The 16,676-nt window shown below is 40.6% G+C and overlaps 1 protein-coding gene across 4 annotated transcripts in view; it reads left to right on the top strand.

The window, feature by feature from the left end:
* sorcs2 (sortilin-related VPS10 domain containing receptor 2) overlaps positions 1-16,676 on the top strand; it is a 627,727-nt gene that overhangs the window by 555,467 nt on the left and 55,584 nt on the right. For all 4 annotated transcript variants that reach the window (XM_087978909.1, XM_043698404.2, XM_043698411.2 and 1 more), the window contains exons 15-17: positions 7,916-8,033; positions 14,206-14,339; positions 16,024-16,137. In XM_087978909.1, the coding sequence (XP_087835035.1) occupies positions 7,916-8,033; positions 14,206-14,339; positions 16,024-16,137 (366 nt within the window). The remainder of the gene's footprint in view (positions 1-7,915; positions 8,034-14,205; positions 14,340-16,023; positions 16,138-16,676) is intronic.

Genomic DNA, 16,676 nt, shown 5'->3' on the forward strand with positions numbered 1-16,676 from the left:
GCACTTCCTCCTCTGTAATCTGGACATTTTGCAAGATGTCACCATCTATTTCCCTACAGTCTATATCTTCCATATCCTTTTTCATAATAAATACTGATGCAAAATATTCATTTAGTATCTCCCCCATTTTCTGTGGCTCCACACAAAGGCCGCCTTGCTGATCTTTGAGGGGCCCCATTCTCTCCCTGGTTACCCTTTTGTCCTTAATATATTTGTAAAAACCCTTTGGATTCTCCTTAATTCTATTTGCCAAAGCTATCTCATGTCCCCGTTTTGCCCTTCTGATTTCCCTCTTAAGTATACTCCTACTTTCTTTATACTCTTCTAAGGATTCACTCGATCTATCCTCTCTATACCTGACATGTGCTTCCTTCTTTTTCTTAACCAAACCCTCAATTTCTTTAGTCATCCAGCATTCCCTATACCTACCAGCATTCCCTTTCACCCTGACCGGCATATACTTTCTCTGGATTCTTGTTATCTCATTTCTGAAGGCTTCCCATTTCCCAGCCATACCCTTACCTGCGAACATCTGTCCCCAATCAGCTTTCGAAAGTTCTTGCTTAATGCCGTCATAATTGGCCTTTCTCCAATTTAGAACTTCAACTTTTAGATCTGGTCTATCCTTTTCCATCACTATTTTGCTGTGTTAGCTGCTGGCATGTGCAATTGACGTTGCCTGGTGCCACACAGCAACAAGTTCACCGCCTTGACTGACAGATGACAAACATAATCTGCCTGACTTTGTGTATGTGCTAAACAACAAGATTAAGTAGAAGTACTGTGAGCCTAAAAGCTCTGGCTGAGGGGGCAAAGTGCAAAAGGGCAAGGCAGAGATACCAAGCAATGAGCTCTGTGATGGTCCCTGGTTCAGTCTATGAGTTGGCAGCCTGCCCCTGCGTGCATAGTTTCCTGGCAGCAGCATTACAATGATAGGTGCTCTTGCACTCCCAAGAACAGTATTGAAAGGCAAAACTGTATCATGTGAGATGGAGATGTGCCATGAGGTTGCTGTGATGCTGGCCACATGTCTAGTACCAACTCTGTGGACAGAGGATTAAGGCAGTCTGGGGACTGCTGTATAAAGGAGACCCAGAGGAACAAGGAGCAAGCCACATTTGTCAGGTACTGAGTCTCCCCCCCCAACTAGCCACCTCCACCAGCACCTGTGGGTGTGACTGTACCGCAAGGACAGTGACAGTTTGAAGAAGATAGTCCACCATATTCTCAAGGACAATTGAGAATCAACCTTGTCAGCCGTGTCCACGTTCCAGGAGTTAATAAAGTAAAAATCATTTGCAAGACGCACTGTCACAGTGCTTTCTGCTTTTCAAAAATGACACCTGTTTTCCAAACAGAAACAATGAAGAGTGTTCTTCAGGAAACCAACATTCATAATCTGCCAAGATATTGCTGTGCCCAGCTGAAGTAAACTGGAAGATTGACTGGCTGAAATGCCTCCATTAAAATCATTGTCAAACTGATTTTGGATTGCGGGAAGACCAGACCATGTGCAGTCATCTCTAAATTCTCATTTTTCTATTATTGGATTCTCTGCCTATTTGTCAGCACTATGTTCAAAAAGCCAATTGAACCAAATCTAATCTACTTCTTTTTAAACTGCATTTGCTGCCATCTGTAGGACTATCAACAAATGTGCGGTAGCCAGTTGTCTGATCTGAACAGCTCCAGGGCTGATAATTACCCTTTTTAGTTTTTATAATTACAGCTTGTTAATTGCCAGCCATCACATTTTGAAGTGTGAGGGTGCATTTTGAGCATATTTCCTTGAGATTGGCTTAGGATCCTGAGTATTCACAGGAGTGCTGACGTCTTTGTGGAGTTGCTAGTTCCTGGGTTGGGATTTATTTGTAGTGCATTACATTTCTCAGAATCCTTTCTCAAGTCTTTGATGCAAATTTATCTTCTTGGTGGGAAAAATATTCTACTGACGGTAAGGAGAGAGGTTATTGTTGGAACCAATTTTATTGTAGGTGACAGAAAACTCAGAGGAGACAAACTAGTAGTGCTGGACCATTACAAAACAGGTGTTTGGTACTGAGTCATAGAGTCAGAGAGATGTACAGTATGGAAACAGACCCCTCGGTCCAACCCATCCATGCCGACCAGATATCCCAACTCAATCTAGTCCCACCTGCCAGCACCCTGCCCATATCCCTCCAAACCCTTTTTATTCATATACCCATCCAAATGCCTCTTAAATGTTGCAATTGTAAAAGCCTCCACCACTTCCTCTGGCAGCTCATTCCATACAAGTACCACTCTCTGTGTGGAAAAGTTGCCCCTTAGGTCTCTTTTATATCCTTCCCCTCTCACCCTAAACCTATGCCCTCTAGTTCTGGACTCCTCGTCCCCAGGGAAAAGACTTTGCCTATTTATCTGAATAGAACTCCATCTGCCACTTCTCAGCCAATTGGCCCATCTGATCAAGATCCTGTTGTAATCTGAGGTAACCCTCTTCGCTATCCACTACACCTCCAATTTTGGTGTCATCTGCAAACTTACTAACTGTACCTCTTATGCTCGCAACCAAATCATTTATGTAAATGATAAAAAGTAGAGGACCCAGCACCGATCGTTGTGGCACTCCACTGGTCACAGGCCTCCAATCTGAAAACCAACCCTCCACCACCACCCTCTGTCTTCTACCTTTGAGCCAGTTCTGTATCCAAAAGCCAGTTCTGTATCCAAATGGCATCAGGAGCACTGGTCATTACACAGTAACACTGGATATGGTGCAAGTCTGTAGTAGAATGTTGTTAAATTATTATCTCTATTATATGTCGCTATATTGTACTTGCTGCCTTGAGAGTCCCCATGTTTTCCTGGGCTGATACTAAAAGTCTGCATGGGTGGATGTCTGTTCAGTGTAGGGTGTGTCTGACAATGTCAATTCTGCCATGTATTTAAGAATCTGTAGAGAATTTATATAATGCATTATTATAATCCTTTATCAAAGGAAAGTTCGCAGCACGAGAAGGCAATTAGTGCAACAAGTAAGGAAAATTGCTTTTGACACTCCTCCCAACTGCTAAACATAGCTCGCGTTCTCAAGTGCCCTTCAGTGAGTCTGTTCAGATCCACTATTTTTTAAACTTGTAACTGCGGACCTGGACTTGCACATTGCTGTTCACCTACCTGGGAGCCAATCTCACAGCTGTTGGCAAACGGAAAGCCATTGTCAATGACAACTGGCCACCATTCCACAGACTAATCAGCTCTTTGTTGCCAGCCAAATCTAACTTCTTTGCACACTCCCTGGTTGCAGCTCATCTGCAACTAAACCTCCACCATTACAAATTGTTTTACACTCAATAGTGTAAATAGCACTTAGAATGAGTGCTGGTAACCTGCTTTTAAAAGGTCTTTCCACTGACCATGGTTTTAAAACATCCCTTTTCCCGTTTCAATCCACAATGAAAAATAAGAAGAACAAAAAAATGTAATCTTTACAGTAGTGAAAAAAGGGATTTTGGACAGGCAAGGTCCAATGAATTAAATAAGTTTAACTTCTATCACTTTTCTTTTGGTGGTGGGAGGAGGAGCAGGTAACTCTTCATTATGCCCACATCCCAGACAATTCCAGGCCCAAATGTAAACTTTCCTATTGTACCCACTTGAGTACCAGAACTTCTCTATTAGTAGCAGCAGTAACTTCCTACCCCTCAATGTGTCCTTCTTCAGCTACAACAACTTGTATGAATTCCGTCTCTTGTCAAAGGTAAAAGGCACTATGCTGGAAAATTATTAAGGAAATGTTGACACTGAGCAATGTAAGTGAACCATATTAGGGCAAGAGACCAAAGTTTGGTCAAAGAAACATCTTAATGAAAGAGAGAGAGAAGTAATAAGATGAAGAGCTTTTGGAAAGAAATTCCACAGCTCTCAACCTAGCTGGCTAATGGCACAGCCATCCTTGACTATGATCATCAGATATGGATAAATGGTCAGAATTTGAGGAGCGCAAATTTCTTAGAGATGTAGTTGAATCAGGGCTGGAAGCATCAATGCTAATGATGGTGAACTTGAGAGTGGTCTTAGTGAGGCTACCAGATTGGACTATCAACTTAGGATCAAATAGTTTATGAACAGCTTGTTTCAACTTCAGAATGTAATTAACGGGAGGAATATCTTTCCACTAGCTATGGCTGAGTGACTGACCAGGGGCGTCAAGGCTATACTTGAGAATAAAACATAATCCAGCCTCATACAACCAAGTGTGATTTTATACTGGTTAAAAATTTATTTCTACCCAACAGAATATATCAGTTTCTTCTTCAAAAGCTATTTCTAGAACTGTGCCCTTAGGCTGCATTCAAAAATACATCTGTAAAGAATTTCTTTTTTTAACTTTGTAATTATTTACTCCATTTGGTTGTGCTTTATTTTTGGAATGGTATTGTTTTACAAAGCAATAAATCCTGTAGATATTTAATTTGTAGTGTGTGTTAGAATAACCCTCAGCTGTATATGAATATGTGTTGTACAGTACTGACGTGCCAAATCTTTACAAAGACTGAAAGAGCTAGTAGTTAAAATCTCCAAAAAAGTCACCATGATGTACGAAAAAATCAATTTTTAAAATAAAATCTGTCTCCCCCACACCCCAAATCCCACTCAAGTTGAGTCCTTGTTTAATCTGCAAGTTTCAAAACAGCACTTGCAAAAGATTAAATGCTTAAGTCAACAGGCGTATTACAAATGTTTATGTTAAAACCACTTTAGGTTTTGACAGATGGGTAAGTGGACTTACCTCTATTCATTTAGAATCGTTTTAGATTTACATTTTTTTTTTAACAAAATGAAAGATTGGATTTGATTTTTAGAAAAAGGAGAGCGAAATGCCATAGCTTGCTGATGACTAACACACTGCCTCAACTTGGTTACTTAGATTGTTAAATATTAATTGTAAGTTCAGAAACCATCCTAGACATAGTTTCATACCTATTCTTAATTCTTACTAATTCTTAACTCATGCGACCAATTAAGGCTTAGCCCTGAAAGATGAGGGAAAATGGAAAGACTATTATCCCACATTAATCCTATAATATGTTCGCAGCTTCAGAGTAATTTGCATGAAGAGCCTTTAGTAAATAGTTGACTTCCGCTGTGAATTTCTATCTTGTGAAAAAGATAAGTTATTTTATTTCTTCTTTCAAAATATTGCTTCTCTCTTGCTTGAAGATGCTGACTATGGTTAGGGTAGGGTTTCACCAATGCCAGATATCCTTCTGTACTTTAATACTTGAGCACAAAAATCTAGGATGATGCTCCAGTGCTGTAGTGAGGGATTGCTGCACAAGTGGGAGGTGTCTTTCTCTGGATGAACAGATTAGTACGAAGTCTGTATGTTGTCTCATGTGGATATGCACAATCCTATGATGCTTTTATGCAGAAAATAGGGATGATTCCCAGCGTGCTGGCCATTACTTATCCCTTAAAAACATTACAAAGGGATATGATATATGATCATTATCCTCTTGTTAATGACAGGTTTCTACATGCAACTTGGCTGCCTTTCCCTACATCTGTGACTGTGCTTCATGAATACTTCATTGGTTGTAAAGTATTTGGGATATCCTGAAGCTCCTTTTCATGTTTGAGCATAGACAGTTGTTGCTAGCCAGTTAAGTCAGCCAAATTGTTTCAACCATCATGAGCTGAATCTATACCATATCTTCTAGCAGCGGAAAGTTTGGCCTATTCTCTCAACCCTCCAGCTGAGTAGGAGAAAGTGGGGGCTACAGATGCTGGAGAGTCAGAGTCGAAAAGAGTGGCGCGAGAAAAGGACAGCAGGTCAGGCAGCATCCAAGGAGCAGGAGAGTCGACATTTCAGGCACAAGCCCTTCATCGGGAATGGGATGAAAGGATTATGTCCGAAACGGATAACTTCCTGCTCCTTGGATGCTGCCTGACCTGTGCTTTTCCATCACCACCTTTTCGACACACTCTCTCGCTGAGTGCAAAGACAATGCACTTAATATCATTCAAGTTATGATTAATTACGTTAACAGAGACTAGTGATTTAATTTGAGCATTCCTTTTTCTAGGTGGTCCAATTTCCAACAGAATGCTTGGACTATTTAACCACAAAGAGTTGCAAATTAAAAAATCTCCTACTCCGAGCGTGACTTTTGATAATCTAAAAGAAAGAAGATCTAGTTGAAGCAGATTTATTGTTTAGCAGAGTAACCTGTACTTACACCACAATAGCTAAAGCAGAATTGAGATTCAATGAGAGGCCCCACTAAGTAATAGCTGAATTATTTATATCGTGGAGGATGAAATAATTTCCAGACAGCCCAGGGGCTCAACAATGGCTACGTATCAGCATAATGTGGCAAGATATAGGTTTGTCTCACTCTCATCTAAGTCTCCTTCAGCAATGTGTGAAAGGAAGGGAGCAAAATTCATGCTGCTGTCAGTCATCACCTTGCAGTGGTACATTCGGAAGGGATCACCTTTGTTAGACAACAAGCAGCAAGTTATCATTGAACCAGGAGAAAAATAATGACAATTAGCTCATAAGTGAAAATGTGCAACCCAAAGATGAGTGCAGCATGTGTAATAGTTAAAATTAAACTGCCTGCATTTATTGTCATTCTGTTTTTAACAAATATGCTGATGAGTACCCAAATCAAGACTTTTGTCAACTTTAACCTGATGGTTTCATCATTAAAGCATCCATCACAATGCACAGAAACCCATACCAAATTCGAATTTAATTATTTTGGTTGAGCTTGAACAATGCACGGCTTTGCTTCATGTGAGGTTGAATCGAGCAGAAAAATAAGATCATCTTGAGTTGGATCAATTTCTTTCTGGTACAACAGATTGGAAATGTTATTGCGATTGGCATGGCTTGACTTAGAGGCTGGTCGTCACTAGTGTGAAACAACGGGGGAGGGTATGGAAATGTTTGTATAGAAGGTTTATCTTGCTGTGCATATAGACAGCATGTGTGCGCTGCATGGACAAGTTTCATTCTCTGTTCAATCAATCAGTATTCTTGGATAGTCTTGTCAAAGCCTCATACCCAGTTTCCTGTTAGTTAGTACCTCCCCCCAGTGGAATATTGAGAAAATGCATTTCATGATTTTGGCATCGGAGAGCAAAGAGCTGATTTGCAAATGCCCTTTAAAAAGTCAACTTGCAAGGGCGCCTTCCGATGTTTCTCTGGGAAGTTATCAGCTGAATATAAAGAAGGAATATTAATGAAGTTCAGAAAGAGGATAGCATTGCTGTACAATGCTCACATTCTGCATGTTGATTCTCCACACTTTGGAGAGACATCCTGTTAAAGATCAATTAAGTGGAAGCATAACTTTTCTTTACTTCATCGTCCATAGTACCTACCCAAATTCTTTTATCCACACCAGTGTACTTACAGATGTTGCTCGTCAGGTCTCTAAAACAAAATGTACTAAAAATCCCAACAAAAATAACATGTACGATGATGTAATCGTGACAAACTTTTGTTTTTGAAAATGTTGCTGAACAGTTGAAAATGTTTCTGTGGATTGGAAACAGCCAAATGTTTTCCTCCCACTCCCCTCCCACACTCCACACGTTTCAGGGTGGAACCTACTGAAAGCCTTTTGTAAATGACAACATTTCATTTGAGGATGAATTGCCACAAAAGGCAGTTTACAACACCCTCATGTGCCTTTGTGATTTTGGATTGGCTTTCTTTGAAAGTTTATCACGCAATGTTCTATCTATTGTGTTAACCCACAAAAAACAGGTTTTGTTTTGAAGTACTGCAAAGGGTAGTGTGGAAATATGAATTGCTAGATACCGAGTCAAAGTAAGTAGTGAAAGAACCTCTGTACTTTGTATAAAGTATTGTTTTGTAAACTGTTTGGAAATCACTGTGTCCACTTTCTGTTTCCAGGATATTTGGTCACATTAGCTTCCGTTCAGACTGGGAATTGGTAAAAGTGGACTTCAGACCATCCTTTAGCAGACAGTGTTCACCTGATGATTATGACTCATGGGATCTCATGAACCAGGTATTATAGACTGAAATGTAAAGAAGTTCAAAAATACTGGAAATCTTTGCTGGACGCACTTGAAAATATCATAATCTGTCTTTTTTTTTGCTGGTTGGATGATTTGTCTATAGCACTTCCTGTTTTTTTTTCAGATTTCTAGTCATTGCAATTTTCACATTTTGATCATTTTTCATCACCTTTTCCTACAACAGGGTTTCCCTGCTGCATACAGTATGGAACTTTAGTACCTTTGAGCCATCCCATAGCCTACGTTATCATACTTAAATTATGTGTTAAGCAAATAGAAAGGCTTTGAAAATCCCATAGGCAGCATAAGAAATGTTACAAAGGAACATGGGCAACTTGGGATTTCAATGCGGTATGCCGCAAGGTGCTAAATGTCAAGTTTACAATGAGCACTTGTGGTTAATTGTAGGCTTGTTAGCAAACGTTGACCTGCATTTTCATGGAAAGGAAGGGCATCTCACACAGCATTATTGCAGGCTGGTGTGCCATTCCTGGCAGCTGAGTGACTTGGACAGGTCCTTAAAAAACAGGTTGTCGAATCATACTTGTGAGTTGGGCCATGAAAGTGGAAATGAAATTATGGACAATATTCAGGACATAAATATGGAGTTGAAATTCTTATGCCATTTTGGCAAATTCCTGCAATCGCTTGACAATGTTTGCTGGAATTACTGAAAGGATGTGTAGATTCCTGACTTTTATGAGACTGGGGATAAAGAGGGAGGGAGGATCAGGCACCTCGGACCAAATTCCTTTCAGCCCGAGACTGGAACATACCATTTAGTGGATCGTTTAGTCAATTCCCCCTCACTGCAGAGCAATAGTTTAAAATAGCCGATGGCCCAGTTGGTTCCTCAGTAGAAAAACAGGACGCTGGAGGAACACAGCAAGCCAGGCAGCATCAGGAGGTGAATAAGTGGACATTTTGGGTAAAAACCCTTCTTCAAGCATGTTCCAGTTAGTTCCTCAGCATATTGCTCCAGAAAAACTATCTTCTAAATACTTCAGGAATTCTGCCACCACAATATTGGTGCTCATTAGTCTATATGTCATAAGTGATCCTTGATTATTGCATTCCCTTGGTACGCATTCTTCTAATTTATTCATGCCCCACATCTGTCTGGTGGGAAATAAACTACTCCCACAAATGCTTACTGCATGCAAGTTTCTTCGGTCCATCCAAACAAATTAGAACATAGAACATAGAAGAATACAGTGCAGTACAGGCCCTTCGGCCCTCGATGTTGCGCCGATCCAAGCCCACCTAACCTACACTAGCCCACTATCCTCCATATGCCTATCCAATGCCCGCTTAAATGCCCATAATGAGGGAGAGTTCACCACTGCTACTGGCAGGGCATTCCATGAACTCACGACTCGCTGAGTAAAGAACCTACCCCTAACATCTGTCCTATACCTACCCCCCCTTAATTTAAAGCTATGCCCCCTTGTAATAGCTGACTCCATACGTGGAAAAAGATCCTCACTGTCGACCCTATCTAAACCCCTAATCATCTTATACACCTCTTAAGGTCACCCCTAAACCTTCTTTTCTCCAATGAAAACAACCCCAAGTGCCTCAGCCTTTCCTCATACGATCTTTGTACCATACCAGGCAACATCCTGGTAAACCTCCTCTGCACCCGTTCCAGTGCCTCCACATCATTCCTATAGTATGGCGACCAAAACTGCACACAATACTCCAGATGTGGCCGCACCAGAGTCTTATACAACTGCAACATGATCTCAGTACTCCGGAACTCAATTCCTCTACCAATAAAAGCCAGTACGCCATATGCCTTCTTCACCGCACTATTTACCTGGGTGGCAACTTTCAAAGATCTGTGTACGTGGACACCAAGATCCCTCTGCTCATCCACACTACCAAGTATCCGACCGTTAGCCCAGTACCCCATCTTTTTATTACCCTTACCAAAGTGAATCACCTCACACTTAGCTACATTGAACTCCATTTTCCACCTTTCTGCCCAGTTCTGCAGCTTATCTATATCCTGCTGTAACCTGCCACATCCTTCCTCACTGTCTACAACTCCTCCGACTTTCGTATCATCCGCAAACTTACTCACCCAACCTTCTAACCCCTCCTCCAGGTCATTTATAAAAATGACAAACAACAATGGTCCCACAACAGATCCTTGCGGTACACCGCTAGTGACGGCACTCCATGATGAACCTTTGCCATCAACTACTACCCTCTGTCTTCTTCCAGCCAGCCAACTCCTAATCCAAACCTCCAACTCACCCTCAATGCCATACCTCCATACTTTTTGCAGTAGTCTACCATGGGGAACCTTATCAAACGCCTTACTAAAATCCATATACACCACATCTACTGCTTTCCCCTCGTCCACCTCCTTAGTCACCTTCTCAAAGAATTCAAAAGGTTTGTGAGGCACGACCTGCCCTTCACAAAACCATGCTGACTATCCTTGATCACATTATTCCTATCCAGATGTTCATAAATCCTATCCCTTACAATTCTCTCTAAGACTTTGCCCACAACAGAAGTGAGACTCACCGGCCTATAGTTACTAGGGTTATCCCTACTCCCCTTCTTGAACAAGGGAACCACATTTGCTAGCCTCCAATCTTCTGGCACTACTCCTGTAGACAACGAAGACATAAAAATCAAGGCCAATGGCTCTGCAATCTCCTCCCTTGCTTCCCAGAGAATCCTAGGATAAATGCCATCAGGCCCAGGAGACTTATCTATTTTCACCCTTTCCAGAATTTCCAACACCTCTTCTCTACATACCTCAAAGCCATCCATTCTACTTAATTGTGACTCAGTACTCACATTGACAACAATGTCCTGTTCCTGAGTGAATACTGACGAAAAGTATTCATTCAGTGTCTCCCCAATCTCTTCAGCCTCCACACGCAACTTCCCACTACTATCCTTGACTGGACCTATTCCTACCCTAGTCATTCTTTTATTCCTGACATACCTATAGAAAGCCTTAGGGTTTTCCCTAATCCTACCAACTAAGGACCTTTCATGACCCCTCCTTGCTGCTCTTAGCTCTCTCTTCAGGTCCTTCCTGGCTACCTTATAACTCTCAATCGCCCCAATTGAACCTTCACGCCTCATCTTTACATAGGCCGCCCTCTTCCATTTAACAAGGGATTCCAATTCCTTATTAAACCACGGCTCCCTCACACGACCCTTTCCTCCCTGCCTGACGGGCACATACTTATCAAGGACACTCAATAGTTGCTCCTTGAACAAGCTCCACATATCAATTACACCCTTGCCTTGAAGCTTACTTTTCCAAGCCACACATCCTAAGTCATGCCTCACAGCATCATAATTTCCCTGCCCCCATCTATAACTCTTGCCCTGTAGTGCACACTTATCCCTCTCCATCACTAGAGTAAAGGTCACCGAATTGTGGTCACTGTCCCCAAAGTGCTCGCCTACCTCTAATTCTAACACCTGGCCTGGTTCATTACCCAGAACCAAATCCAGTATGGCCTCACCTCTTGTTGGCCTATCTACATATTGTGTCAGGAAACCCTCCTGCACACATTGGACAAACACTGACCCATCTAACGAACTTGAGCTATAGCTTTCCCAATTAATATCAGGAAAGTTAAAGTCCCCCATAACAACCACCCTATTACTTTCACTCTTCTCTTGAATCATCCTCGCAATCCTTTCTTCTACTTTTCAAGGACTATTAGGAGGCCTGTAAAAAACTCCTAACAGGGTGAGCTCACCTTTCCTATTCCTAACCTCAGCCCAAACTACCTCAGATGGCGAGTTTTCATCCATCGTCCTTTCCACAGCTGTAATACTATCTTTGACAAGCAATGTCACACCTCCCCCTCTTTTACCCCCACCTCTGACCCTACTAAAACATTTAAACCCTGGAACCTGCAACAGCCAATCCTGTCCCTGTTCTACCCATGTCTCCGTAACATCGAAGTCCCAGGTACCAACCCACGCTGCAAGTTCACCTACCTTATTTCGTATACTTCTTGCATTGAAGTATACACACTTCAAAGCACTTTCCTGTTTACAGGCACCCTCCTTTGAAATTGATGCCATGTTCCTAACCTCCCTACATTCCAGGTCCTGCACCCTAAAGCTACAGTCTGGGTTCCCATGCCCCTGCAGAGTTAGTTTAAACTCTACATCATTTTCTTCCTGTCTGAGATCGTTTCTTATTATCAGCACTACTCCACCGTCTTTACCTTCATGCCCACGTTTCCTAAATAACATATATCCTTTAAAGAGTAGTTCTCAATTTTTATTATCCTACAGTCATGTCTCTGAATTGGCTTCTAAAGTACACTGTTTTACCTGTACTTACAACATCAATTCACAGATCTTACTGTGAATCCTGTGTGCATCCAGATAGATGGTATATAATTCTGCCTTTTTAATGCTATTCTGTAAGTTGACTCTGGCTCATTTAAGGACTTGATTTTGTTATTTCAACTCTCATTTATAGTTTTCCTACTTTCAATAACCTGCTCCATTTTTTCCTTTCTGAATTCACTCTCAAGTTCCCATCCCCCAATAACCGAGTTTAAATCCGATAACCGAGGCACAACAAGCCTCCACAGGAGGGTGTTAGATAAGAATGGATGGCAGGAGGCAAGACCAAGACAAGGGCAGGAGGAGGCAATGTCAGGGGGAACTAAAGCTGGAAAGGATGAGGTGTAGGGGTATCTGTGGGGTATTGGAGGGTTTGGGAGAAAGGGCAGAAGGAAGCAAAGCCAGGATAGTGGAATGGGGAGGAAACTTGATCTGGGCCATGAAGACGATGATGTTAAAGCAGAAATGCCAACTTGATTAGAAGAAGCAGAACATCAAAATAAAATATTGGAAAACAAATCATTTTAAGCAGAGAAACCTAGAATAAAGACCTGCTTTATCAATATAATCATTCAAAAGTACATACATGTTTTAATGCAGAAACCTTTCTCAAATTATTTTCCACTGATTGGGTTCATTCTTGGAATACTTTAAGGTTGGTGTTGTGTAAACTTTACTTGAATGCAAACTACAGCAAAAAAAACTTATGAAAAGTAGCACAAAATGTTTGATCTCAACGTGAGTTTAGATTGTTAATTGTATCCTCAGCCAAAAAAAAATGCATTTTAGCAATTTTTATAAAGCCCAGTAAAGTAGATTTCATTGACTCAAATGTGGTCAGCGTTTGATAAAGTCTGTGTGCTGCTCCCACCTCTGACCAAGCTGATTGAATGCATAGCCGTGAGAAAAGCTGGATTTGTTAATGGCCTCCTGCATTTGCAAGCCAGTCGCTCATGTGTTCCACATTCAACCAATAGCTGGTTACAGCCTTCAGATCAGACTAGCAGCATTTCAACAAGAACAGTAGTCAGCATCAGGCTTGGATGAGTATTAATTGCAAATTATCCAGATGTATGTGTCTTGTAAACATTGTAAGATTAGGTAAAGGAAATATCACTTGAAAATGTATTCTCCCAAATCCTCTAATTACAAACCATGTTTTCCCATATTATTCACAGTTGTGGGTCCTACATTTGAAATTTTAGCCTGCAGCATGCTCTTGGGAGCCTAGGTTCAGAAGATCGCTTTTGCTTTCAAGTGCCTTCAAATAGGTCTTTGTATCAGCTCTGGCTGAAGCTGCTTGTAGTTTTTCTTGTTTCTGGCATCATTATAATCTGTAAATGGAATGATCATAACAGTCGTCCCTTCACTCTCCCTGTCCGATCTCCCAACCCCTGAGTTTTAACATACAACAAATCTCATTATTCATGGGAAATAGGGGGACAGACCACTGGATAGCAAGGGGTCTGGGGCCAACTTTCTGTGTACACAGATTGACAAGTAGAAAATCCATGGATAATGAGTTAATGTGACTCTTGAATGGTGGCACTATGGTCGGGATAGGGAGAAACCAACTAGTACCTCCAACCTATAGAGGCGTTAGTACATGTGAATCATGCAGTGACGTTCTATGAGTTATCACCAAGTGAAAGTATTCCATCTTGGGGATTAGGCAAGGGAATGGGATTGATTAAATATTTGTACCAAAGAACCAGTGCAGGCACAATGGTCTGAATGAACACCTTCTGTGCACTATTATTCTATGGTTCTATAACATATTAATCTGAACATACTAATCATCAATATGTTTCTGCTTAGGATAAGCATTGCATCATGGGAGAACAGAGACAATTCCGTAAGCGAAAAATCTCCTCATGGTGTATTAAAGGAAAGAACTTCACATCAGCCCTTACGTCAAAACGTTGCCAGTGCACAGAATTTGATTTTGAGTGGTAATTATCTGTTTCTTTGACAGTTTAACCAGGGGACTGTGTAATGAAATAGAATAACAAATAGCAAGATTAGAAATTGCTGAGTATAGTGTTATGAATTTGAATATTGAGAAATATTTCAATTCTTGCCCTATTTGGTTTATGCTCTCTTTTTGAATACCATTTTGTGTGTGATATGTGAAAATAAACATGATGAAAGTAGCTAATAATTAGTAGCTTTGAGGAATGGCAAGAAGTCTTAATCACTGATTACCGTTTACTCTCTAATGTTCCCCAACCTATTCCATATTTCTTGCATTTTCTGTGGTTTTTGTAATTTTCACAGATTAGCTCTACAATTTTTTATTCCACAATTGCTGGTATGGTGTTTCTTCAAAATTATCCCTTCCATTTTCAATAATTTTGACTTCCAGTTACTCCATAAAATTAACGAGCTGGGACCCTGTTTTCACCTCCCTCTCCATGAACCTATTGGAAGAACTCTAAATTCTGTCCTCATTGAAATCAACTAATTTAGCACAGATTGAAATTTGAATTACTGAACTTTTTGTTCTGTGAAGCTCATGCTAAGCTTATATTTGATGTAAAAGCCATTATGGGAGTGGAGTTTCTGTGGTTTAGCACTTAGTCATAACAAATTGAAATAGTGATGTTGTTCTGAATCATTTGATTAAATATATCCCAAAAGAACTGCCTGACAAATCATGTGAGTTCATCACAGAACTACTGTATTTCATTGCCTTCTGATATCAACCTGTATGGAATTAAAAGAGAAAATACTTTGCCAATATTAAATGATGATGTTTTGCACAGAATGAGCTGAATTTCAAGCTGTTAACTTATCTTAAAGTTGAGATAACAATAAACTGATGCTACTAATAGAGAATCTTGTGCAACAGAAATTCAAAGGGGTATTATTTTCTATTTTGAGAATGCTAATTTGCAAATCTATCAAGCCATTACTAAATATTCGTGCTGAGTGCCATATTGCCAATGCTGTTGCTATCTTGCAACATGCTTCGGGTTGCTTATAATCAGGGTAGTGTGATTTTCATAGAGTTACTGAATATACATTTGCAATCAAGCTGTATTGACATCATGAAGCTACAAGGACTTTTCAAAGCACTTGGTACAAGACACTACCTTAGAAATGTGTAATTTTAAAAATTTACTGCCAGCATTATCATCAGGTAAATATATGGTGACTGTGTCCCATTTGTTCCTTAAGTGTAGGAATTAAAATGTATCAACCACATTATGTATTATATACACACTTATCGACTTAAACAGCAACAAAATACGATATATGAAAATAGGCCAGACATGATCATTTACTAAGAGTGAGGTTGGAAATAAACTTCAAAGTCCACTCCCAATAATTCAGCCAGACACATGCTAACCATTGAGGAGCATTAACAAGATAGACCAAGACCAAGTTACAGTAATTCAATGCCCTAATAAGGAATTTATACTCCCCTATATAATACCCAGCCTAGTGGGGAGTTCCTCAATGTACAACTTATATAGAATTCTAGCGTAGATATTCAACTTGCCACCTGTTCTAGAAATAACAGGAAATGGAAAAAGTCTCTATAATGGACATCTGATCCACAGCATCGTTCCAAGTGTTGTTTTAACACTTTCACCTATTCAGTCTTCATTGACCATTTTGTACTTTTTGCAGTGACTATGGCTTTGAACAGCAAGCTAATGGCAGATGTGTCCCAGCATTTTGGTACAATCCAGATTCACCTTCTGAAGACTGTAAATTTGGACATACATACACCAAAAGCTCTGGGTAAGTACTGAGCATGTCATGAAACAAAAGCTCATACTACTTAGTCTCTGGTCCTTCTACCCCACACAGGCTTGGGGTACGTATGCACGATTGGTTACTGCAACCTTCTAATGATAGGGATTTTTTGCAATTTCCTCCTCTATATCTCTTCTCTGTATTGATGAGATACCCACATGGATATGAATCTCATGGAATAAATTTTCACCTTCACTGCCTGGATAGTAAGGAATTTATTGTGACATCCCAAAGTATTTTGCAACCAATGGTCGTGCCATTGAAATGTAGTCATTCTTTAAGCTAGAAAACACAATGGCCTATTTCAACACAGTAAGGTTCCATAAATCATAATATGATAACAGCCAGATAAGGGGACTAAATGTAGGAGCAGATACGGTCTTGGCCACTGGTGACTTTCACTTGGGCCCTCACCATGATGGTAGCAGATAACATCCTATCTCTAATGTCTTCTGTAAGCTAGATACAGTGGAAGGATCTGAGCTAGTGAAATGATTGGGGGGGGGGGAGGGGTGATCATCTTC

This window comes from Chiloscyllium plagiosum, unplaced genomic scaffold (assembly GCF_037043375.1).
Source record: "Chiloscyllium plagiosum isolate Xiang-an unplaced genomic scaffold, Cpla_swu_hap1 HiC_scaffold_1, whole genome shotgun sequence".
Taxonomy (NCBI): Eukaryota; Metazoa; Chordata; class Chondrichthyes; order Orectolobiformes; family Hemiscylliidae; genus Chiloscyllium; species Chiloscyllium plagiosum.